Below are 24,631 nucleotides of genomic sequence, written 5' to 3'. Positions count from 1 at the left end.
GCATGCTTTAGTACTTATCTTGACCTGAAGTGATGGTCTTGTTGCGTCCAATTGCACCCTGCAGGGATCGAGTGCCGGACTTCTGCTGCTACTAGCATTTGCAATCTACCCGCTTGGATCAGTGGCACAGCCCCCCTAAGTGGGCACAAAGGTTCTGGATGATTTGCTGCATCACCACGTTTTCGGCAGCTGCGATAGGAGCACAACTGAGGCGCGAGACAGGCCAAAAGCGGCACATTTGGGGCACACCACTTGCCTGCCCTCGTGTTGTTACTGGTCCTCCGAGTATGGAGACAGAGCGCGAGCACGAGTGCTATCCATATTCTTCAACATTCCCCGCTTGTGTAGCTGCAGACTATGGTGCGTGCCGCTCGGGGAGGATCTCGGATGCTGCCGGGGTGCTTTTAGCCCTTCTTCGAAGCCCGAAATAGGACAGGCATCGGGTGTGTTGCATCGCGGGTATCAAAGTTATCGCGTGGGTGCTCGATGATTATCTGGTGACAGGAATTACCACTACCCAGTGCTACCTCACTTACAGTATATGGGGCGTTTTGCGTTACCATTTGCTGTTCCCATCGCCGAGGCTGCATCGATGCCGTCTAGGTGGTTGCGCCGGACTGCACAGAGCTGGGCTGGTGCGACTTCTTCCTTCTGGCGAAATCCACTGACAAGGACTCGAGCAGGCCATATCGCTCCGTGCCTATATCCCACGATACTATAATATCCATGTTGATGATATCCACGCCGCAACATATTACAGTAAGACGGCGACATACTTGTGCGTGTAAGCGAACCACCAACCTCTCCGTACTACACATCATCTGCACGCCGTCTGCGCGCCCGCAGGCCCAATACAGTACTCGTGCTACCACTTCCGAACCCTGTTCGTCTGTCCTGTGCCGCGGGCTCGTCCGGCGGCTGCCTGTTCTTTGCTTGTGCGCGCCAGTATCAGGCGCGTGCATTATCGGCGGAAGCATTGTCTGGGAACCATCTCTCACATCTCTTACACCATATTTCTACTATCGGACTACAATGGCTCAGAGAGCAGGGGCACCGCAGCCACATCTGCTGTGCTTCTGGACTATCCACCGGCTGCGAAATTAGCAATAGGCCTGGCCAAACTGACGGGCGAGCCGTGTTATACCAGGGACTGGCTGCGCACCTAGATGCCAAAAGCTTAACCGCCTGAGACTAGTGCTTAACCGTTGAGGATTAAGCGCCACGGCGGGAAAAAGAGAAGACAGAAGGAAAAAAACTCTCTCGGGTTGATGCAGGTTACTGCTCACTTATATTAAACCGAGCTGCCAAGCCGTGGCTGCGGCTGACCCTTCCTTTCTTCCTCGGTAGTTGCGTGTCAAAGAAGCTTCTGTGCAACGGCGGAGGACGCAGAGATGAGAGGCTAATTAGGGGACCCCCTCATCTTCACGGAATATGCCTGCTAGTGCCTGGCAGGGAAGCGTTAAAAGGGACTTACGGCTAGCAGGAGTCTTTCTTCAACGGTGGAGCTTCAGGTTCCACTTCGGTCCTAACCGTCTCTCTCTTAAGGCAAACAAAGGGTCATGGCTCCGTCTGCAATCAAGTCCAACCCAACTCATTTACCCACACGCTTTCTAGGGCACCATGTATGACGACGATGACACCACGTTTTCGCTGGTGTCAACAGCGTCGGTGACGGATGCGACGAGCGTCACGACGCGGACAGAGCTCGAGAATGCGGATGAAGACATCGATTTTGCGGGCATCGACGACGCCACCAGCGACTTCGAGAGCGGCTGGGAGGTTTCATCAGGGCCATCCACCTCCGTGCCCCCGAGTGTATACGAAGACGAGATCGCCTACGGCCGGCGCTATCATGGCTTTCGCAGAGGCATCTATCCCATGCCTAACGATGAGGTTGAGCGTCACAGAGAGGAGACAGTCCACGCCCTATTTCTCCAGCTAATGGTATGTCCTGTTTTGCTTCGCGCGCCGGCGTATGGCACAGGATGCCTTCAGCCTCATTCGGCGTTGCCAAGCATCAACTACCTACTTGGGTTATCAAATGCTTAGAAGGATAATTTGGGCTGCAGGGCGGACATTTGTTCTATGCCAACATTGGCGACCACCCCCAGAAAATCATTGACATCGGAACTGGCATTGGTAAGTCACTTCTGTGAAGCTCTATAAAATGCTCGCATGCTAACAGGCCAACGAACAGGAATTTGGCCCATAGATGGTAAGGCAATACTCTGGTATATCCGCGTGCATACCGGCGCAACGACTTAATATCCTAGGCGCATAACTAACTCATGTCCCCTTGGTAGTCGCTGATCAGCATCCAAGTGCAAGTGTCATTGGCACTGACCTTTCACCAATACAACCATCATGGGTGCCTATCAACGTGCGCATGTTTATCGAAGATAGCGAGGAGCCCGAATGGCTCCACGGATCAGATTTCGATCTTGTACACTTCCGACAAATGACTCATGTTTTTCGAAACCTTCAGGGCCTTCTTACCAAGATATATCCGTTCGTACCCGCTGTTGCCGATGTACAAATCTTTCCGACCATGGAAAAGTAACTAATTAGTGGACGATAGACATGTCAAGAACGGTGGCTGGGTGGAATTCCATGAACTCATCTTTGAAATCCGATGCGACGATGGATCTATGAAAGAAGACGACCCCCTTCGAATGTTCATCGAGACGATGAAGAATGGCTTGCGAGTTTACGGCATCAATATCCTTACCATAAATGAGCTCGAGCAGATTCTTGGAGAAGCTGGATTCACAAACGTCCACTGCATCACAAAAAAGGTGCCGATATCGACCTGGCCGCGCGACAAGACACTGCGGGCTCTAGGCGTCTTTATGAAAACGACCATTCACGACTCTCTTGGAGCTATGGCAGCGAAACCCCTGGCAGCCCTCAACCTCTCCCCTGCACAGCGAGTGGCTATGCTGGAAGCAGCGCGAGAAAGCCTGGATGACACCTCTATTCATCGCTACATCAACTGCTGTGTCTGCTACGCGCAAAAGAGAGAAGGCCACTATGCCGAGTCCCTCTACTGAGCTGCATCGGCGTACTTTGCCTCTGCTTTCCTTCTACGGTGTTTGCTATGACTTTGAACACTGGACTTTTTCCTTCTCGGATGGGAAACTCAATCTTTAACAGGGCTTACGCCCTTGACTGGCACTATGAAAGTGATTGACCTGTTTTATCTTATTTACTTTACTTGCACGGAGTTGTTACGGGATTTTCTATTAGAGATTGTGTATATGGCTTATTGCTGGCATCAAAAAGCTTTTTCGAGTCTGCGTTCGAATTTTACTTTATAGGGGGTGGACTTGTCCCTTTCTTCTGGTCTACATTGCATATCTTTGATATATATATACTATATAGTAATACCCTTGGCACTGCAATGCCGTTTATAAGACTTCATTTCGCACAGCCTTGTGTCTCACCTTTGCTGATTCGCTCGCTGGACAATGAGCTGTACTAAAACCAACGCTAATACGGTCAACGTTATATGTACAAATAGCTTTAGTGCTAAACTATCCTGTCATTATTGGCTAGGGCAAGCTTTGAGAGATCTTCTTGCTACGCCTTACCACGGAGATCGCAGATTACTCATGGATAGAGATGTGGCTGACACATCCGCGCTAGCGAGTGGCTGTAGCTTTCTGATCCAATTGCTGGCCCGGGAGCTCCAGCTTTTCGCCTCTCATCATCCCTGCACAATCACTACCTACCACTACACAGGTGAATTCGACCTTGGGATATTGCTTGTCCGTGCCAACTTTGTCGAGATCCCTCTATTTAACTGCGGACTCCTCATCCGGGGCGTTTCTGCCCAAGTCAAGCCACGACAGACAAAACCACCACAATGGCCACAACAACGGCCACCTCGTCCTCGTCCAGAGACCCCGTCGCTACCATCCTCAACCACGCCGCGCATTCCTACAGCTTCCGCTTCTCACCATTCCTCCGCCAGACGTACCAGGTCGGCCTCTCTCCCGATCGGCCGATATGTAAAGCCTTCCAGGCAGGCAGCTGCCCCAACGGCACGCGATGCTCCGAGCGACACGTCTTGGACGGCCGCTCCAAGGACAGCTCGCAGCAGCAGCAGCAGCAACAGCAGCACCCGTCCGGCGGGCTCAATTCGCTGGTGTGCAAGCACTGGCTGCGAGGCCTGTGCAAGAAGGGCGAGCAGTGCGAGTTTCTGCACGAGTACAACCTGCGCAAGATGCCCGAGTGCAACTTCTTCATGCGCAACGGCTACTGCTCCAACGGCGAGGAGTGCCTGTACCTGCACGTCGACCCGCTGTCGAAGCTGCCGCCGTGCCCGCACTACGACATGGGCTTCTGTCCGCTGGGCCCGCTGTGCGCGAAGAAGCACGTGCGGAGGAAGCTGTGCGTGTACTATCTCGCGGGGTTCTGTCCCGATGGGCCGGAGTGCAAGACGGGCGCGCATCCGAAGTGGTCCAAGGATCTGGAGAAACCTGTTGCCAAGAGCGCGGAGAAGACGGAGGATGAGATCAAGCCGGATATGCGGCAGCTGTTTGGGGGAGACGATGATGGGGATCGGTTTCGAGAGGGCAGGGGAGATCGGGAGGATCGTGGGCATGGGAGACATGGGCGTGGAGGAGGTGGGAGATGGAGAGGCGGAGGGGGTGGACGGGGGAGGTATAGGGGTAGGGGACATTGAGGATGCTGAATGGGATCATGACGCGGAAGAAATCATGGAGGAGAACAGACCGACTCAAGACTCATGGTTGTTACGATTACTCATTACTTTTTTTTACTTTTCGAGCCATTAATGATACCCTACTGGGACGGAGGCTATATGGGAGGGAAATGCTTGGTTCGCATTGAGCGTTATATAGGAAATTAACACACAGTCTCTAGGTATAGAAATAAAAAAAAAAAAAAAAAGAGAGACACAATATGATAACAGTATGAATGAGTCATTGAAGGAGTGATCAAATTTAGTAAAGTCGTGAGCGTATCTATGTACCGTAAATGAATATGAGAGTGGGTTCCTTTCCATGTATACATAAAACATCCAATCGTTAAATACGGGCTTTCAACATATATATACCCATAGTGCCAACTGTTGGCCATGCTGTTCCGGCAGGCTGTGTGAGTCGTGAAAATCCAAAAGAAAAGAAAAGAAAATGATTGTCCCTCTTTTCATTTTTTATCTTTTTTTTCCTGTTGCTTTTTTGTTTCTTTTTCCATTTCTTTGGTTTAAAACCCTTCAAGGAGCGACAGCCTCAGGAGCGGGTTCCTCCCACTTGGCAGTCTCTCCAGAATTCCAGACGTTGCCCTCAGACTGGACGGCAATGAACTCCTTGGACTCGGAGATGGATCCCTCGGCACCCTCGTCGTCACTGCCATCCTCGGAGCCCTCGTATGAGCTGGTCTTCCAGGTGGACAGTTCATCGACCTTGCGGATGCCCATCATCCATGAGACGATGCTTCGGGGGGCCCATCGGCCAACAAACCCATAGATGCTGGCGCCGAGACCGATGCGGACGGTGTCAGACTTGACAGAGCCATCGATGACGTCGAAAACGGTAGCATGGAGATGTCGGAGAGAGCTGCCCTTCAAGCCGCGGATGCGGGCTCCAGAGATGGCAGATGCGGTCTGAGCAACAAAGTTGCGCCCGTAGACGTGTCTAGCACCATCGGGCCAGATCAGGGTGTCCTCGGGGTTTCCTGCGCTGGTCACCAGGCCCTGGGTTGGCGAGCCGGTGCGGATAGGCACGAAGCCAGAGAAGTCGAAGGTGCCGAGTTGCATGTGGGTCACGGGGATATCGAGTGGTCGCAGTTCAGCCGTCAAGACCTCGGTAAAGGCTGACAGAGCGGAGCAGACGGTGGCCTCGGGAGCGTGGAAGGGCGGGTTGATGGAGGAGATGATGGAGGGAGTGAAGACCAGGACCTTGGGAGGAACCCATTTCTCGCCAATGGGGCCGAGCCTTGATGTGAGCAGTGGCAGGAATGTCTGGATGGTGAGGATAGGCTGCAGCAGGTGGGTGTTGAAGAGGTCGGCAAAGGCTGATGGAGGGATGGTGGCGATGGGGGAGGTCTGGTAGTGAAGGCTGGGAATCAGGAAGACGGATTTGAGCGTCAGCTGGTTTGGTTTGATGTTGGGGCCTGGAGCTCTGGGAGATGTAAGGAAGTGGGCGAAGCGCTCAATAGCGAGCCCGGCATTGGGAGGCTGGTAGCTGTCAGCAAGCTTGTCTTTCATTTTTGAGACTTATACAGCGTCTTGGGCCGTATAATAAGTCATGTAGGGGGAAGGGGCAAAAAAAAAAAAAAAAAAAAAAAAAAAAAAACACTCACGTTGGTGGTATCAATGGTGAGAGGCATGATATCCGGGCGAGAAAAGGACTTGACGGCGGCCTCATCTTCAGTAGCATTGCAGACGATGAAGACGATGAACCCGCGTCTCTCCATGTCCAGAGCCAAAGTCTTGGTCAGCGGCAGTCGAGGCGACCCCGCGATAACAATGACCTCGCTGCGGCCGCCATTCTTGCTTCGCTTGGCCCTTCGCACCTTTCGCACGTATTTGTTCTGCTGGTAGCCCTTGTAGGCGACGGCGCTGGTGATGACGACCGCAGCTCCGATCAGGTACTTGTTCCTTGAGAACCAGTTCTGCAGCTTCTCGATGCTTGACAGGGGCACGACGATGACCTCTGGCTTGGGTGGGGGAAGCGGTTTCACAATATCAGGGAGCCACTCCACCGTCGCCAGCCTCTCGCGGACGGCCTCTGAGGCCTTGTCGACGCCTTTGTCGATGAACTCGGCGGCATTGTCGGTGACTCGACGAAAGTGGCCCGAGATGTTGGAGAGCTAGAGGCAAATTTTGAGGTTAGCAGCCGCGGCTATATGTCGGCGAGCGAGCTGATGGCGGTCTTACCACGTCCATAACCTGCTGGTTGTTGTCGGACGACATGATGGGGCTCTAGCTTGAAGCGTGGAGAAGAAGGGATGCGGAGGAGGAGGAGGGAAGAGGAGCAGAGGAAGAAGAAGAGAAGAAGAAAAGCCTAGTTGGGCTCTGAACCTGATGACGGTATTCAGAGCAGACGCTTTCGCAGAGGTGTGGAGACGGCCAGCTGGTCCCGGCGTATGGGTCCCGGAGGCGGCTTTGGTAGTGGGATGGAGGGAGGGCAGAGCGCTATAAGGCGCTATAGATACGGAGGGGATCCTGTGATTGGTGGCGGCTGCACGGCTAGACGAATAAGCCCAGAGCCAGCTCCTCGCTCTAGGGCTAGCGGACGGCACCCGGTATGGTATGGGGAGTGAAAAGCGAAAAGAAAACAGGAGGGCTGCTGGCTATGACTCCCGAGGCATTGCTTCCGGAGGATTAATTATTTGCTATTGCTTATAAGCATGGCACGGATATCAATTGCAGCAATTATAAGGCCTTTATGCATGACCTCTGCCGTCCCAAGTGAGGGGAATTGGGTTCGGGCAGATTGGAGCAGCTCACACGTGTCACATGTGGGCAAAACAGGGCCTGCAGCTCACCGCTCAACTGGCGACCTCTTCCGGGCAGCCCCGGTTTAAGGCAAGCGATTGCTCGCTCACTCGAACCAAGTCACGCCTGCATGGACCGCAGCATGAGCTGGTTCATTTGCAGGCATTGATGTTGATCATGGAGGCAATGGGTCGATTTGTGTGGTGGTGGTTTGCATGAAAGGGGCAAGATGAAACCATGCCATGTTCATTTCATTTGATCCAACAGCTGCTTTTTATGAATCCCAGCGCCTCCACCTCCCATATCGAGAAACAAAAGACATTGACGCCAATAACCAGCGTTCAAAACTCCCAAAGCCCTGGTCTATATGTACAGTATTATGTATCCATCCGCATCCGGCATTCTTGACTTGCTCGCATTCAAACACAATGGGGTATCTATGTACGAAGACGCACAGGCAATGCATGCGTCTATCTGCAGCCTACGCCAATCCTAGACAAACGAAACGTATACAAGCGGGGTGACATATGCGTTATACGTGCTGGGTTTGAAGTACTGCGTCCACGTCAGATAGATGCCGTCGTCAGTCTTGCGCAGCAAGTGGTGATGCGCTTGCAGGCTGTACGAGGGCAACTCTGCGTCTCCGTTGGGTCCAGAGTAGAGCAGGTAGGGGGTGATCCAGGGGCCCTCTGGGCTTGGAGCCGTCGAGATATAAAAGTCTGCCCAAACGCTTGGGTTGTTCTGGCCGATCCAGATGTACGACTGGGCCTTGTTGCAGTAGTAAAAGGTTCCCTGGCCTGTCGTCCCGGCATTGGGGACTGCGGCAGCCGGGTTGGTGATGGCAGGCTTGGTGCTGGTCCACTTGCCGCTCACATAGTATTGGTATTTGGTCTTGTCTTCGATGCTGTTGACCGGAACCCTTGCCAGAGCAACTCCGCTCGGATACAGCAGTCCATAGAGGTAGGCATACCCGCCGTTGACAACGTTGCCATAGGTTCCATAGGCAATCTCATTCGCTTTCCAGAAGCTGGTATCCACAGGCTTCACAGTCGGCACAACGTTAACGTCGGCGTTGGGCTTATAAGTCATCTTGTGAAGGGTAACTGAGGGCTGAGTTGTCAAAACCTGGAATCCACTGCTGGTAATGTGATTGTTGGATATCCAGGTATATGCCGTAACGGTCCCATCTTGGGCTGTATTCGAGACCATTGGTGGTGAGTCCGGCCAGCTTGTCCATCTGGATTTGCCATCAGCGCAGACTCCAGAGCTTGGGCACTCGTTGGAGCCCAAAGGATAAAAGGTAGGAAGAGATGGCTGCGGGCCCTTCATCAACAGAATATTATTGGTTCCGTTTGATCCAGCCCCGACTGGTCCTCCGGCCTGAATTGCTGGAGATCCATCTGAGTGATGATCAGTCCAACCGACAGTGTTGGTAAACACCCATCCGAACTGGTCAGTACCAGGGATCCGGACAGCTGTGTCTCGACAAGTCCAAAAAGTGCGGCCGCCCATACTGACTGAGCCGCATGAATCGCGGCTGACGCTGGGATCCGTGACATTGGCCACGAGAGTTGCCCTCTTGGCCTGAGGTCTGTACTGAACGGCGGGTTTTCGAGACATGACGAAAACTTTCTTTTCGCCCTCTTGAATAGGGAGAGCGTACGAAACGGAAGCAGCCAAGCTGGCCGCGAGAATTTGAATAAAATGCATCGTTAATCGTTGAAGTCTAATAAATGATAGACAAAAGGCAGGCCGCAACGACACCGAAAAGAACGACGAGAAGATACGCAAAGTTGTATAGCCTTATTATACCTGATGACCAGCATCAGCCAGCAACATATACCCACCGTAAAGCTGCTCAACAAATGAATGTAACGCGGTGTCTTGGGTTCCAGACCCAGACTTTCCGTGGAATGGCGGGCGCTTGAAGAGAGGTAAAGTTCGAGACCATCACAAGACAGAAGGGAAAAGACACCATCGCCACCGGTAGCGCTGCGTGGCCATCCAATATATGAGACCGCCAGCACAAGCGCCTATGCACGCTGGCAGTTGAGCCTCAGCCCCTGCCATTCCCTGCCTTTCTCGGATGATAAGACAGCGTCGCAGTTGGTCTGGAGACTCCAGTCGCTTGCTGCTGATTAGCCTAGAACTGGGTCCGTGGGCGGCAAGTCCGCCCCGATTTCTAGACGAGCTCCGAGGATCTATAATACTAGTAGTATAAAAGCTGCGTCCAAGCCAATAGTGCTGAGCTTAGAGGCTCGCGAACAGTGATTGATAGTTTGTAGATAGCGTCCGACCATGCTAGACCCGCTTGCCACCGTTTTCTCTCACAACAGGTGACTGTAGTGACTGTCGTTCTGTCTCTATCGCCGTTGTTTTTTTCCAGATGGTGAAACGTTTGCTGCATTGATTTGCAGGGACAAAGCTGGATCTGGCCAGGAACAGCGTGGCTGGAGCAATCTGTAGCGCAGTTCTGTGCGAATCGAGGCGGGACGAGAACGGAACAAGCGACCAGACTAGGCAAATCTGTGGTCGATCTCAAGCTAGCTTTGGAGCTACGATCTTGCCCTTGTCTCTATTGATACCAAGTACGGAATACAGAAAAAAAAGATCGCGACTACCGTAATATCTTCGTAATACGAGGCATCCAAGTAATAGTGTACGAAGCCACCAAACTCTACAGATACATTTATCCATTTTGCTCAACAAGACTGGAGCCTGTAAAAGTTAGAATTGAGTTTGTGAAAGTGAGCGTGAGCTGTGCCTCTAGGTATGGTAGATAGAGAAACCAGCTGCGAGGTGAGAAAGTCTTCACGTAGGAGCTTAACTCGACGTTGCCTGGATATGGTTATACATACTATGACACAACTACATCATAGCTGGGCAAAATAGATATCCCATCTAGTGAAGACTTTTGTATGGCTGGCATATAACAGATATATATCAGTATTGGCAGCTAACCGCTAGGTGGGAGGCATATGAGAGACCATGGTTCGAGTGGCGGGATTATACCAATACTGCTTCTCCTGCTTTAGTATCATCTAGTAGTTGAATATTGAATATTTATATACGTGGACTGACTGCCTCGTTAGGCCACGGCTAGGCTGCTCGATAATTAAACTGAGATGTTGAATAGATGTAGTAATTTCCTTCATTCAAGGGGGGAGCGTCCAATACCTGAAAGTGCTGTGCCGAATTCTAGCTCTTGTAAGTGTGTAGCCCGACTGGGCCCTATCTCTAACATTTACTCAGTGGTAGATATTTATCTTTTAATTCTGGCGAGAAACCCCAATAGAAATTTCGGGGCATATTATTGGGTGTTAAACCGCTGCTAATAGCAAGCGCGTATGTAGGTACCAACTACATATGCACTCTGCTGGAGTAATGGCTGCGGTTTATATTGGCAGAGAGTATGTTATTTATCAAGCGCTTTTGAAATGGGACTATGTGAGTGGGAGTGCCCATGGTTGGCGCTTACAAGCGGTATAACGCTGACCACATGCATGAACTGTCCAGATCACTGGGGTCGGCTGAAGGAAGATAAGATGTTGGCGGCTCTAAGGGGAGTATAAGATATGTTGGGATACATGTAATGGTATGTTGTAAACTTATAGAGATTAAATGACCTTTCGCGGCTTATGGAATATCGTTTTTTTCAAAATGGCCTATTGGCGGAGAGCAGTCTGGTGAATTGCTTCAAGGTATCCGTATGCATTACTATGCGTATAACAAGCGAATCGCACGTCTGTATTGTCATGGAATTATACCCTCAGGCTCATTGTATGTGTCTGGAATAATCATCAGCATACTAATACATCCTTGCCATGGAGACCATGGCGACTGAATAGGAAGGCAACGTATGCTGGTAGCATATATGTATTCAAGCAGCTAGTCATACTTTTAGGACTATTCGGCGCTACGCTCCCTCTTACGTTCAGATATGAGGTACAAGTCCTCATCTTACATGCAATGTCATGTCTCGCAAATTGGTTAGTCTCTTTGACCGCAGCGCAGGATATGGATGGGCCAACGGCGTTAACTTGCTCGCTCGGCGTCTCCGACTCAGGCTGCTGCTGCTACGCTAAGCATACATGTACATATGCACGGTGAGAGCAACATCTACAAAAAGCCAATCATCTATCTAGATGCTTCACCTGCGGCATGCCAATGTGACAGCTTGCAGGCCGAATATCCTAGACCCTTGGACCGAGCAGCTCAGCTCCGTGGCCCACGCCTTTCGGGACAAGGGTGGCTTGCCCAGGGATTCATCTCAGCTCATTACAGTCCTCAGTATGACAGAATTTTAACCAATCATATACATATATAATCATTGTACGTACCTTATTGTATCGATATGTTCCTTTATATGATACTGTTAATTTGATATGTGACAGGCGTAGACGAAGTAACCTAAACGATAAGCCTGTAAGCGAGCCTTTTCTGCCATGTTTGTAGGGGATACGGATAGCGGCTAATGATAAAGAATGATCTAGGCACTTCTGGAGCATTCGTTCATGAATCTTTTTTGCACGTATTCTATGCCAAATGGATTTAGAGTGGGAATATACGGCTAGAAAGCAATTAAGTGAGAGCAAATGTATACGTGCCTGCGAGTACTCAGTGGTTAGCACTTCAGGAAAAGCTATTTGAATAATTGAGAATCGTTACAGGATCCCAATATACTTGGAATGGTTCGTTTCTCACGATTGTAGGATTTGTTCCGGGCGGGTACGCATAGCTTCTATGCATTCCAGAAGCCACCCGAGTGTTCTATAAGCGTTTATGAATTTATAAGCCATCTCTTCTATCACCTTACACTGCAACCAGAAATGCTCAATACCTGATTAAGATTAAAGAAAATTTCTCTTCAAATTAGAATCCACCGGCCCAATCACTGCTCAGCAGATGACTTTACCAACTGATATTCCCAGCCGTGGTTGATAGTAGTACTGTTCATTGTCACATATGGCGCTTAGTCATCACAGGCCGCGTAGACTTCACGCCGTGCCATCTCGTGATGACATGGACCATCGACTTCCAAGCATCGCACTCTTGCCATCGGGCAATAGAAGCGCTCGATTACAAAAAGGGATGTGGCCATTCAAGGCATCTCTTTCTGGCGTGGCGAATGTCTAGAAGCGTCTTTGATGACTTAAATCCATGTAGAAATGGTTCTTTGGATTCTTTTCTTTCTCTCGTGTTAGCCTGCAGCTTCCTTCGATTTAGAACATAGACGGAACAAGATACTGTTACGGACTACAGGGCAAACTCATCATTAATCGCACTGGTGTAGCCAACATGCCGGAACATGATCCCTTGGTTTTATCCTACTCTCATCTGGCGCAGTTTCGGCGCGCAGATGAGGCGTTGACCACCTTGAAGAAAGTGGCTTCTCTGGTGAAGCCTATTATGCGCAGTCGAGGATGGAAAGTTGGAGAGCTTGCCGAATTCTATCCATCACAACAGAACTTACTAGGTGAGCATACAACTGCAGAAGGATTTGCTTCTGGCTTGGCTATCTGGGCTTGTGTTTAACCCATTGTGAATAGGGCTGAATGTCAATCACGGACAGAAAATATGCTTGCGACTACGTCATGCACCGGATCAGAACCAGTTTCTCCGTACAGAGGATGTTGTTGACACTATGCTGCATGAACTATGCCACATTGTACACGGGCCTCATGATGCCAAGTTTCACGCCCTCTGGGATCAGCTGCGTGATGAATGGCAAGGCCTTCTCTACAAAGGCTATACAGGCGAAGGATTCTTGTCTAAGGGCCATCGGCTGGGCGGGAGCCAGATGTTACCGCTACATGAAGTGCAACGGCTTGCCCGTGCCGCCGCTGAAAAGCGAAAAGCTCACCAGCAATTGACTCAGGGGTCAGGGCGGCGACTTGGCGGAGGAGACATATCACGACCGCCAAGGCCAGGCAGGAACCTACGTCAAGCGGCAGCGGCAGCGGCCGAGAGACGCAACAAAGCCCTTGAAGGCTGTGCCACTGAGAAACTCAGCGAGAATGAGATACATGATATTGCAGATACGGCGTCAAAGAATGGATTTCGGACACAGGCCGAAGAGGACGAGGCTAATGAGCTTGCTATCTCGCAAGCGCTGTGGGAGCTAGCTCAGGAAGACGAGATGGCCAGTTCGGGTGGCTCATATGTAACCCCATCGCCAGCGGAAAAAGTTATGAAAGGAAGCGGGAACGCCTCTGTTTTTGACGGCAGTATCTTAAATGCAGGAACAGGCAGCACGAGCAGTGATTACATTAAGAGACGGGCACCCCCTCGACCAGACGAAGAACAGTTCTGGATATGTTCGGTATGCACTTTGCACAACCCGCAGAACTTCCTGTGCTGTGATGCCTGTGGAGAAGAGCGCAGTGAGAGGGCATTGAACGTACCAGTGAAGCCGAGACAACCCGGACCGAGGCCAGCTGTCATTGACCTAACAAACAGCCCCCCTAAAAAGAAGACGAAGGCTGGTGAGGCCTCACGAATAGCACAGACGACACAGCGGCCACCAACATCGGCGTCGGCATCGGGCTCCACGTCGGCACCGGCCCCAGCACCCCCTCGGCCGTCAACTTGGCGCTGCGAGTATTGCGCGACAGAGATGGAGCGGCAGTGGTGGACCTGCTCGAATTGCGGGCAGATGAAGTTTAATTCGCGATAGGTTGGCAAGGATGATGGTGCGATATGACTAGTGATTTCCAGGTAACATTCTCGCCCAAAGAAGCCAAACGAGGCATGGGCGAGAAACAAGAGAGGATGCGGTGAAGTTTCTGAGGAGCGTGTCTCTGGAGGACCCATAAAAAGTACTAAGATGCACTTTGGTTGTTGGCATGGGACGTTTTACTTACGAGCCGTACGAAGTAGGTATGCATGCAGGAGGAGGAGCCCTCCACGGCAAAAAAACATCAAACCAGGGCTTCTTTTTGCGCTGAGATTTTTATTCTGGAGCCGGGTAGCATTAGGAAAGGCGCCGATTTAGAAGTTGGAGTTAAGATCGCCTTAGTGGAGCTTTGCGAGTATGAGTTTCTTTTTGATTCGATTTGCTGTATGTATAAGTGGGAGCTTTTGTCGTTTCGGTTACGAGAAGCGAGAGAGCCGGTGAAATGCATGTGCCTAAGACCGCTGTTTTCGTGCAGACCGACATGTAGTATAATATTTGGTTTACGGGCCATATACATGGCAACTTTACAAGCGTGTATTCTACCAGACGAGCAAGGGCCCAGTACTGGCGGTGCGAGGTGTGAACTGGGCGGTAGGGGACACGATGGCAGCTGAGCTTTTCGGTGGACGGACCAAGCTCCGTGCCTATCTAGGTATGGTGCTGAGTGGTATACTTGCAGTACGACTAGCACCTAATATGCATGTAAGGCGCATGCTCATGTACCCCCATCTACAGTCTTGAGATGCTGCCTAGCAGCCGTCGGAGAAATGAATTGTGAATTGTCGCATCTCGGAAAAGAATACAAAGGGGTACGCGTGGTGTACAAAGAGTCCAAGAAGAGGTCAGCTGGCTCTCCGGATACCGACCGATACACGTATATGAATATGAACATGAGCCCTTGATCCCTGGATGTCAGATATAAGTGGTAGTGCTAGCATTAGTATGTACGAGTAATGCCATACAACTTGACTTGCACGGCGTGCTAGTATGGCTATTTTTACATGCAGTAGGCAGTATGTGGAATGAGCTCTGGCGCAAATTGAATCCAACTTGAGGGGGTAGCGAGATTTCTGTGGCTATAGACAAACCAAGTCTCTTCCGACATATCAAGGTCCAGGCCATCCAAGGGGTTAAAAAATGAAAGAGACAGGACAGCAAAAAGGAAAGAAGAGAAAAATACTATGTGATTTCATCACAAGTGTGTCTCAGTTCATTAAGCGCTGTTGTTGCCTGCTTCTCTTCTCCTTGGATCCTATCACCAGACAGAGCTTGCAGCTATAAATTTGCGTAAGGAAAAACAAGATACTACTGAGCGAGAGCCCCAGAAACCAGCGAGCCCTGAATTTTTTTTTTTTTTTTTTTTTTTTTTTTTTTTTTTTTTTTTTTTCCCTTTTCAGCTTTGTGCTTTGGAGCTTTGGAGCTTTGTGTTCTAGACAACGGGTGGATCCGAGAAGCCTCTTTTTATCTTTTTTTTTTTTTTTTTTTTGCTAGCCGTTTATCAAGAGGACCCCTGGTCGCTGCAAGCGGTAGTTTTTTTTTTTTTTTGACAGGGATGTGAGGCTTGTCATGTAGTACTTGTATATAAGTATATTAGTGCGGCTAAAAGAAACACACACGCACACCTAGATAAAGAGGTCTAGAGCGAAAATTAGTGAAGAAAAAAAAAAAGGTACATAGCTGAGGAAAGGAGGGAAAAAAAAAAAAAGGCAAAACGTCCAACGGGTCGTCCCAGCTCTGGAGAACCGCGCCGTCCGATTGGATCGTGTATCAATGGCCTGAGGCGTCGTCGTCTCACCCAGCTGTATTGCTCTTACACCCTTGCTTGGATCGCTCTCATTCGCCGAGCCTCGTCGCTTCTTGGATCTGATGGGCGGGCTTGGCGGCGAATAGGCACTTTCTCAAGGCACCACCAGCTGGCCATGGGAGCGTTTTGTTTTACAACGGCCCTTGCGGAGATGAAGAGTGCGGGCACGTCTTGGTCGGAAGTCTTGCGCCCGATGGATAAGGGCGAAGGAGCTGATGGCACAAAAACGGAGTTTTGGGAAAATTCAAGACTAACATCAAAAATAAAAGCAGTGCTGGGAAGGATCCTGCATAGAGATCCATCAATGGGGTGTTTTCGGCAGGATCAGCCAAGCTTGCCAGCATCCATTACTTGTTTTTTTGGTGCCGGCTCCTGGTGCTTGTATGTAGCCCAGGCCGAAAACACAGCATGATCAGCCTTCTCCGCTTTCTCCTAGCTGTCGGGTTTGCCCATTGAGCCATCCAGACCGCGAGGGCCTCAAGCAGCAGACCATTTTAGCTGCAGTAGTGATTTGCATGTCGCCGGGCCACAGCGCGATGTTTCTCGGGCCCCTCCCTCCAGGCGAGCTGGGGCCTGGGTGCCGAGCCGGAAACAATAGAGAAAAAGCCCAGCAGCCCAGGTGGACGCCAGTCGGATCCGGGAGGGCCTGGCGGGCGGTGGGAGCGGCTCGCATTAGCAGCGTCCGGCTGTGATAGGGCCTGGACTGTGCCTCGTTTCTATTTGCCAGTCTCTCAAAGAGGGGAGGACCCTGCGCCCTGTCTGCCGCGCACCCCCCCTCATGGGAAAGTTGGCAAAAGCCCGTGGCCGCGCAAAATGCTCGATGCGCAAGGCCCGATAGCAGAGACAGCGGCTAGGCTCTTCGCGGAAGCGTTCATGCTCGAAACTGCTCTTCGCTGTCTAGCGCCTGTTTATCCAGAACACGACGCCAACGCTAGCACCTCTGCTGATCTTTCTCTTTCTCTCTCTCTCTCTCGCGCGCCTCTTCTGCTTTTTTGCCACCGCAGTTTTGACAGGATGGAGACCCGTCCGTCCCACAGGAGCACAGAACTTGTTTTCGTCGTCTTTGTAAGCCCAGCCTGCCATGTCAATTGATGCTCACAAAGGCGGTGCTAAGGCGGTCAAAGTCAAAAATCAGGGCCAAACAATCGCCCCCCCAAACCCACATCCTCTCCGCTCCAACAAGTGTTGTGGTGGTTCCGAAAAGCAAGTTTGGCGGAAGGATGCCTTGCAGCGATGACGGGTCACCGGGTTATTACTCAGATCCACGACGGAGCTGGCCGACAGGAGACAAAGGCACGCCGCCGCCAACTCCCGGGTTCTCGTCCTCGCCAGTCTCTGGTCTCTGGTTCTTGGTTTTTGGCTCTGGGGGGAAACCTGGTGGGCGGTCTGGTCTCACCTGGGACGCATGGGACACCGACGACACTGTCTTATACCACGGAGCACTAGTAGATACCTCCTATACAAAGCTGTTATTCCTCCTCCACACATATATACTACACCATCTCTCGGCTCTCGCGCTGGGCTGTCAGATTTTGCGGTCTGCATCTACCTGCCGTGTTGCTGCAGTGTACATGTATTATATATGTGACATACTTGCGCGTAGCAGTTATACGCAAGAGGTAGGCTGCATACTCCAAGGTCCCAACATACCAAGGCTCCATGGGTAGGTACATGGATGTGTGCATGTATGTTGCATGCGGCGGTGCTGTAATCATGTACCGGTTGGCCGAGACAAGAGCCGGGCACTCTCTCGCACTTGGTCCTTCAGGGCTACGCTGCCTTTCAAAAGGCCTTTTGCCGGGCGTTGTCAAGCATAGTAGGAATGGCATACAAGTTAGTAGTACGAAGCAGTGCATGGCAAGCATTGGGATAGAGTGTCTTGGGCGCACTTTTGTAGGCAGGGAGAGCAGCGGTGATTATGCCCGGCTAGGCAAGATCGCGGACCTGTCTCAGCTCACCACCTCATCCGTCGGTCTGGCCAAAGGGGCACACACATGTAACAAAGAAGCCTCGCAAGGTGTCGGATGCTGCCAGCCAGCTGGTACGAGTACTTGCCCAGCAGTGCTTTGTGCGTGGCGAGTGCCGGTACGGGTACCTCGAAGCCAAGCAAGGCAGAAAGAAGGCGGCCGATGGGAAACCTTGTTCCTCGAATCGCCCGCCTCACGGTCATCCACCCTGCTTCTCTCTCGCCTCTCGTTGCTTTGTCCACCGCCCCTGCTACGCCCTCTGCCGACTGCCACTACTGCTGCTCGTATATCTGATGCCCTACTGCCTGCTGCCACTGGCCTATTCCGCACCAATCCAACATACATGCATGCCTACACTTAGTCCCTGCTATACACACTTACATGTACACTCCCCCGCCGTTTCTTATTGCTGTCTCAGCTCAGGGTCTCGCTCTACTCTAGTCCCAAGCCATCCTGTCCTAGCCCAAGCCTCGTCCCCACGCTGCCTGCTTGCAGCCATCGAGAGCGACAGCAGCACTCTGTAGGCCGCATCAATTCAAGCTGTTTCAACCGATTCTCTGCTCCCCCCCCCCGCTTCCGGTGCGCAAATTGCCCTGGTTCCGTTATCCAGCTTGTCTCGTCTCGCTCCCCTTCCTTCGTCCTGTCTGGCAGCTGGCGGCGTCTTGCTGGGCCTGCTGCCGGGTTTGCTCTCCCTGATCCGGACATTTTATAAACCGGGCCCTTTGCCAGCCCGGCACATGGCACATGGGCGAAGCGCCCTCGTCTGGCCCGTAACTTTTTAACTTCGTGCTACTGCCCTTTCACAACTCCAGAAAAAGCCCGTCCTTCCATCGAATGGGTGGAGTCAGAGATCTGCAATATCCCACGCCATTGCGATACCGGCATAGCTTCGTTCGAGTAGAGCAGCACTAACGCATCGAGTCCTCGCGGGAGCCGTTGCTTTCCTGTCGTCCTCTGTTCCGTAACTCCAATTATTCAGCCCATCGTCTGGGCACTGTCAGCTTGTGATTGCCCTGAGTGAGGCCGGGCCAAGCTCTCTCTCCCATCATACCATCACCATCGTTCCAGCTGCTCTGTCTCTCCCTCCTCTCTGTTTCGTCCTCCACTCGTCCAGACCAACTCGATACGTCTTTCTGGTTTCTCCTTGGTGAGACTCTCAGACCGCAGATCCGGCTGCTGAGTGGCCCGCCCTCGAAACGTTTCTCGCTGCCCTCCCAACGGTGCGCGTCTCCCTCATGCGTGGATCACCCACGATATGACGTCCCTGGGAGGTGCTCGCGAGAGCAGCAAGACTCGAACTTCACAGTCCGCCTCGGCTTCCACTTCCACTCCCGCTTCCGCTGCCCACGATGCCCCGCGAGGCCTGCCGGATCTCGACTTCGACCCGGCCTCGTCAATGGAAGATCCGGCGTCTTCCAAGCTAACCGTGCCGGACAAGAATGACCACCTGGAGGACAGTCCTCCTTCTCTGGGAGGCGGACGCTTCCTCAGAGACCCTGGCGATGGCGTTCGCTCCAAGTCTCAGAGCCCGTTTCGACTTGCTATGCCATCGATATCACCCGGCCAGGTTGCCTTTTCCGCAATGCAGTATCTGCCTGTTCCCGTCATCATCTTAAACAACTTGAAGACGGTTGTGCTGGCTAATGAGGCCATGGGAAGGATGCTTGGAGTCATTTCTGACAACTTGAGCGATGACGATGTGTCGGCAACAATGGAGAAGCTGCGAGGGCAGACGTTGTCGCAGGTGGGCATTGATATGATACAGGATGGCCACCCCGTATGGGTCACATGGGAGGCCTTCCTCGACACCTTGGTCACCAAAGTTGGCGTACGGCCACCGGCGGCCTCGAATCATCAGCGACGCCCGTCTCACTTTGGAGGCGGCGAAATCACACCGACGGCTGCCACCACCCTATCGCAGACTGATGGGCTAGAACACAAGCCCATCGAGCGGCCGACCCAGGACGCAACGGTAGAGGTCATAATAACCCGAAAAGACATTGCCAAAACCACATTCAACAGTCGTTACAGGTCAAAGGAGTCGGAGTACCATGCCTTTGCCAAGATGATCATCACCATCTGGGAAATCGAGGATAAGCAAGTCTTCTTCACTCTGACATTTACCAATGCTCAATCTGCCCCATCTATGCCTGCTAGCGGCCGGAGGGCTGTTGCTCGATCTAGCACCCTCGAGGCCGTGGATAGAAAGTCGATAACTACGTCAAGCCCAGCATCCGTTGCTTCCAGCCGAGACTCTAGCTCGCCACTCTTCTACAGCCCGGGCGTCATTACCATGTCCTCAAGCCCATTTCCTCCCATGGGACCTCCAACCGTTGCGTCTCATACTCAGTCCAGCACGCCGTCGGTGCTGCAAAAACTTATTAGGATGAAAGACGCCCTGATTGATAGCACACAGATGCCCGTTGTGGCCATGTGGAAAGATGGCAGTGTAACATTTCCAAACAAGGCTGCGAGACAGCTCTTCCCTGAGAATGCTGATCTTGACTCGTCACTCGATGGAGAACACCTGTTAGAAAAATGGGAAGTTTGGAACGAAGATTTTACGAGACGCTTAGAAGTCAGCGAGTATCCGATTTCTATACTGCTAAGGACAGAGAAGCCCTTTGATAGCAAACGTATAGGCATGTACGGACGCAAAGGTAACAGGATCATATTTGACGTGCTGGGAGAGGCAATTTACGACGACACTACGCACGAGTTTCTTGCTGGCGTCGTCACTGGCCGTGATGTAACAATCATGACGGAAGAGATAACCCATATCAAAGAACGCGATGAAGAGCGTTTCAAGGTTATATGCGACACAATGCCGCAGCTAGTGTGGACGGCGCGCCCAGATGGAACGCACGATTTTTTCAATACGAGATGGTATACCTATACCGGCCTGAGTCCCGGGCGCTGCATTGGGCTGGACCTCAAAGGGAACATCCACCCAGCAGTTCACCCTGACGATATGCCTGAAGCTCGGGCTCGGTGGACCCACTCTCTGAAGACAGGAGATCCTTATGTGATGGAGTATCGTTGCCTGAGCAAAGAGGGGGAGTGGCGATGGTTCCTCGGCCGTGCCCTTGCGGTACGCGATAAAGAAACGGGCAAGATTGAGAAGTGGTTTGGTATGTTTAATTTGAAGAAGGAATTGAAGACGAAAGAAAACGAGTGACTAATTCAACTACCAAATTATAATAGGGACTTGCACCGACATTCACGAGAGTATGCAGACGAAACTCAGTGCCAAGCGTACACGCCAGCAGCTACTAAGCGTGCTTGCTCATTCGCACGTCACCATCTTCACTGTTGATCCCGAACGCCAAGTTACCATGCTCGAGGGCGCTTTGATTTGGAACAGCGCCACGGAAGATAACCATGAAAGGAGTAGATGGTTTGTCGGGGAGAACATGTATACCGTTTTCAATCGACTCACCGAACAGGCGCCTGACGGGGAACGCCCGCAGTGGCTGCAGCCCATCGAGGATATTCTGGGGGGAAGAACCAACGAGGACGTAAAAGAGCATGGAATTGGTAAGTGGTGCACAAAGGGAAACCCAATCCTGATGGAATAAGTGATGGTATATAAAGATGCTGTTAAGCTGACTCTGATGGGCAGATGGCCGCTGGTATCGAACACGCTTCCACCCAATGCTCGGAAAAAAGACCAAAGACAACAGAGCGACGCAGGAGACTTGCATCGAAGGAGTTATAGGAGTCATAATGGATGTTACCGAACTAAAGGAAAGGGGTGAAGCTTTGCGAGAGCAAGACAAAGAGAAGCGTCGCGCAATGGCCAACGAGGCTGCTGCTAAAGAGGCTACAAGGCTCAAAAGCCAATTTTTGGCCAACATGTCTCACGAAATCAGGACGCCAATCACTGGAGTTCTCGGCATGGCGGAGCTGTTGGGCGATATGGAGCTGACCGACGAGCAGCGTGAATATGTCGACAACATTCAAAGCTCTGCTACATCGTTGCTCACTGTAATCAACGATATTCTAGATTTCTCCAAAGTAGAATCTGGTCGCTTGGACATTGAAGAAGTGCAATTTTCCCTCTCCCATATTGTCCAGGAGGTGAGGAAGATGCTCAAGTTTGCTGTTGAGCGGAAAAATCTAGATTTCTTATCCGACGTTGGGAAGGATATCGCGAATGAACGGGTGGTCATTGGCGATCCCGGCAGGTTGCGGCAGATTATCACAAATCTCCTCACAAACAGTATCAAATTCACGAACCAGGGATATGTGAAGTTTTCAGTGGTCAAGGAGCGCGAAACGGCTGAAACGATTGAGGTTCGCTTTGTCATTGAAGACTCGGGAATTGGCATCGAAGAAAGCGTTCGTAAGAAGCTCTTCAAACCATTTAGCCAAGGGGATCCATCTACGGCGAGGAAATTCGGTGGCACGGGACTTGGATTGACAATTTGCAAGAATTTGTTAGACCTGATGAATGGTCGTATCAAGCTGGAGTCAAGCGTGGGATCGGGCACAAAGGCAACGTTTTGGATTCCATTCATGAAGCCGACAGGGGCCAGAGCCCCCTCCTTGGCGGAAGCCGGAGCTATTTCTGACCGACTACAGTCAGAGCTGAGCCTCTCGTGCAATAGCTCCGAGTATGAGCAGTTGACGAGCGCTTCACAAGGGTCGGATGGCCCGGTGAGTGCCCCTGGTGCTAAGACGCGTCGGCGCGTATCTATAAAGACGCCTCCACCCACTGAGCAAGAACTTCCTCGATCTGAAAGATCACGGATGCATATATTAGTGGTCGAGGATAAGTAAGTGTCTACTGGCCACCAAAGCCCCACTCCTCCCCCATTCTTTCCTTGTAACTAACATTTCTCTCTTCACACAGCCCAGTAAATCAGAAGATTGCTACTCGAACTATTGGAAAACTCGGTTTCCAAGTATCAGCGACCTGGAATGGCAAAGAGGCGCTGGATTATATGATTGGCGCATCAAAAGGCCAAAATAAAAAGCCAGATATCATACTTATGGACGTGCAGATGCCCATCATCGATGGCTACAAATGTACTCACCTTCTCCGCCACCATTTACCATACAAAAATCTGGTTCAAGATGTGCCCATCGTTGCCATGACGGCATCAGCAATCCAAGGGGATCGTGAAAAGTGCACAAAAGCTGGCATGGACGACTATCTGCCGAAACCAGTGACAATGAAAGTACTGGAGAAAATGCTCATCAGGTGGTCATTAACTCGACGTCGGCCTCAGTCGGAACCGCCTGCTTCTGACTGCTCCGAAATGGGAGAGCACTGCGAGAACGCTGATATTCCGCATCTGGGCATCGAAGAAAGCGATTCATTACCCCTTTCGGCATCGGAAGAATTCCACACCAACGCAATCACGCCGCGGCCGCTAACGACCAACGGACGGCATGAGCCTTCGCCATTTGATTCGGCCATTGCAGCCGAGATGTCGCCGCCGGTGCGCCGACCTGAGGGAGAGCAAGAGCTGTCGAATATGCTTCATGGGACGAAGCTCATTGATGCGGCTGGGGGTGTGCCGGCTGATCTTAGCAATATTTCCCCTCCCGAGTCCGGAGCAAGAGAGGCCTTGACTGAAGAGAATGTTAATAAGCTGGAGAACGAAAGCGCGATTTAAGCTCTGCCGCTTCTTCTCTCCGTTCTCATTTCTCAAAAGCGGCTTCTCCCCTTTCGTCCCTTTCGTCCCCTTTTCTTTTCTTTTCTTTTCATTTCTTTTCATTTCTTTTGCTTTGATAAAAAAAAGTTTTTGATCCGAAGAAACATTTGCCTTTGCTTATTTATTTAAAAAGGCCATTGCAGATTTTTACATGATACGGAAATCTCACGATTACGACTTTTTGGGTGCGATTTCTTCTTTTCCAACTTCCTATTTCACTTCGAAGGAGGCGTTCAACAGGAAGACACGACTGATTTACTTTACTTTTTTTTTATTTCTTGGACTGAAAAAGAATACGGAAGGTTAGCATATGCACAAGGTATAAGATGGTGCAGGTCAGTGCCGTTTTTTTATGAGAGAAAGAAGCGACATGTGGGATATATAAGCAAGCAAGGACGGGAAAGTCTGGTTAAAGGGATTCCTTTTTAACCTAGTTTTTTTAACATGCGGAGCGATATTTTTTGATATTCTTTTTTTTTTATCTTTCTTTCTTGTTTCTTCTTTTTTTTTTTTTATTTTTTTATTTCCATGATAGACCGGGAAACAAGGGTTTTACATATGAGGGAGGATATAGGCAATGGATGGATGGACAAGTGCATCTATGCTGGATGGATATTTTGATGGAGGGGCTACCTTTTATTAATGGACTACTAGGTACTCACTACGCATGGGTATTTAGGATTTGACGAATACGTATGGGCGAAATAATATGCATATACGTGTATATGTGTATATAGTTGTATCGAACTGGTATATTTTATTGAGAGTGCTTACGGAATGGTGGTGATGAGACTCTGCTGAACAGTGAGCTGTTGAGTAACTTTCTATCTCGATCTACCTATATTCGAAATTCCAACAGTATTCCTCAAGTTCAAGTTTGACGTTGGTCATATAATCAACCACTTTTTTCTTTTCTTTCTTTTCTTTCTTTTCTTTTCTCAAGGTTTGTATTGTCTTCTTATAATAGCAGCTACTGCCAACGGTTTCCAGCCTGCTAGGATAAATACCTTTTTAAGTACTAGTACATACTTTTTCAGCCAAGTAACAATGCTACAT

At 50.9% G+C, this 24,631-nt stretch overlaps 7 protein-coding genes across 7 annotated transcripts; 4 read left to right on the top strand and 3 right to left on the bottom strand.

Annotated features, from left to right (window-relative positions):
* Nucleotides 1-1,620: 1,620 nt before the first annotated feature.
* On the top strand, nt 1,621-3,050 carry TrAFT101_005296 (uncharacterized protein; the record flags this gene model as incomplete). The annotated part of the gene is made up of 5 exons (XM_024908724.2): nt 1,621-1,944; nt 2,070-2,139; nt 2,198-2,215; nt 2,304-2,508; nt 2,579-3,050. The coding sequence occupies 5 exons, from the start codon at nt 1,621-1,623 to the stop codon at nt 3,048-3,050; spliced, it is 1,089 nt and encodes a 362-aa protein (XP_024757501.1).
* Nucleotides 3,051-3,682: 632 nt separating this feature from the next.
* Nucleotides 3,683-5,014, top strand: YTH1 (RNA-binding component of cleavage and polyadenylation factor). The gene has a single exon (XM_024900872.2). It carries the CDS (start codon nt 3,866-3,868, stop codon nt 4,685-4,687), a length of 822 nt encoding a protein of 273 aa, XP_024757502.1. The 5' UTR covers nt 3,683-3,865; the 3' UTR covers nt 4,688-5,014.
* TrAFT101_005294 (uncharacterized protein) lies at nt 4,411-7,511 on the bottom strand. Its single transcript, XM_024903706.2, has 3 exons — nt 6,905-7,511; nt 6,328-6,837; nt 4,411-6,202 (listed from the first exon to the last, which is right to left on the bottom strand). The coding sequence occupies exons 1-3, from the start codon at nt 6,938-6,940 to the stop codon at nt 5,240-5,242; spliced, it is 1,509 nt and encodes a 502-aa protein (XP_024757504.1). The 5' UTR covers nt 6,941-7,511; the 3' UTR covers nt 4,411-5,239.
* A 103-nt stretch (nt 7,512-7,614) lies between these two features.
* Nucleotides 7,615-9,553, bottom strand: TrAFT101_005293 (uncharacterized protein). Its single transcript, XM_024908725.2, has one exon. It carries the CDS (start codon nt 9,173-9,175, stop codon nt 7,958-7,960), a length of 1,218 nt encoding a protein of 405 aa, XP_024757505.2. The 5' UTR covers nt 9,176-9,553; the 3' UTR covers nt 7,615-7,957.
* Nucleotides 9,554-12,763: 3,210 nt separating this feature from the next.
* Nucleotides 12,764-14,141, top strand: TrAFT101_005292 (uncharacterized protein; the record flags this gene model as incomplete). The annotated part of the gene is made up of 2 exons (XM_024900881.1): nt 12,764-12,941; nt 13,015-14,141. The coding sequence occupies 2 exons, from the start codon at nt 12,764-12,766 to the stop codon at nt 14,139-14,141; spliced, it is 1,305 nt and encodes a 434-aa protein (XP_024757506.1).
* A 1,205-nt stretch (nt 14,142-15,346) lies between these two features.
* Nucleotides 15,347-16,062, bottom strand: TrAFT101_005291 (uncharacterized protein; the record flags this gene model as incomplete). The annotated part of the gene is made up of 2 exons (XM_066127430.1): nt 15,347-15,416; nt 15,956-16,062. 2 exons carry the CDS (start codon nt 16,060-16,062, stop codon nt 15,347-15,349), a joined length of 177 nt encoding a protein of 58 aa, XP_065983541.1.
* Nucleotides 16,063-16,657: 595 nt separating this feature from the next.
* TrAFT101_005290 (uncharacterized protein) lies at nt 16,658-24,475 on the top strand. Its single transcript, XM_024900945.2, has 5 exons — nt 16,658-17,010; nt 17,070-21,043; nt 21,117-21,449; nt 21,535-22,690; nt 22,768-24,475. Exons 2-5 carry the CDS (start codon nt 19,168-19,170, stop codon nt 23,534-23,536), a joined length of 4,134 nt encoding a protein of 1,377 aa, XP_024757509.2. The 5' UTR covers nt 16,658-17,010; nt 17,070-19,167; the 3' UTR covers nt 23,537-24,475.
* The last annotated feature ends 156 nt before the right edge of the window (nt 24,476-24,631 follow it).

This window comes from Trichoderma asperellum, chromosome 3 (assembly GCF_020647865.1).
Source record: "Trichoderma asperellum chromosome 3, complete sequence".
NCBI classification, from domain to species: Eukaryota; Fungi; Ascomycota; class Sordariomycetes; order Hypocreales; family Hypocreaceae; genus Trichoderma; species Trichoderma asperellum.
The sequence above is the reverse complement of the archived record's forward strand: the minus strand, read 5'-3'. Positions and strand labels throughout refer to the sequence as shown.

Excerpts from the sequence above, each read along its gene's own strand:
- TrAFT101_005290 (XM_024900945.2), top strand. The coding sequence starts at position 19,168 with ATGACGTCCCTGGGAGGTGCTCGCGAGAGCAGCAAGACTCGAACTTCA. Across the intron at positions 21,044-21,116 it reads CAAGATTGAGAAGTGGTTTG|GGACTTGCACCGACATTCAC; the intron begins GTATGTTTAATT and ends AAATTATAATAG. Across the intron at positions 21,450-21,534 it reads CGTAAAAGAGCATGGAATTG|ATGGCCGCTGGTATCGAACA; the intron begins GTAAGTGGTGCA and ends TCTGATGGGCAG.
- YTH1 (XM_024900872.2), top strand. The coding sequence starts at position 3,866 with ATGGCCACAACAACGGCCACCTCGTCCTCGTCCAGAGACCCCGTCGCT.
- TrAFT101_005293 (XM_024908725.2), bottom strand. The coding sequence starts at position 9,175 with ATGCATTTTATTCAAATTCTCGCGGCCAGCTTGGCTGCTTCCGTTTCG.
- TrAFT101_005294 (XM_024903706.2), bottom strand. The coding sequence starts at position 6,940 with ATGTCGTCCGACAACAACCAGCAGGTTATGGACGTG. Across the intron at positions 6,838-6,904 it reads ACCAGCAGGTTATGGACGTG|CTCTCCAACATCTCGGGCCA; the intron begins GTAAGACCGCCA and ends ATTTGCCTCTAG. Across the intron at positions 6,203-6,327 it reads TCACCATTGATACCACCAAC|CCTCCCAATGCCGGGCTCGC; the intron begins GTGAGTGTTTTT and ends GACAGCTACCAG.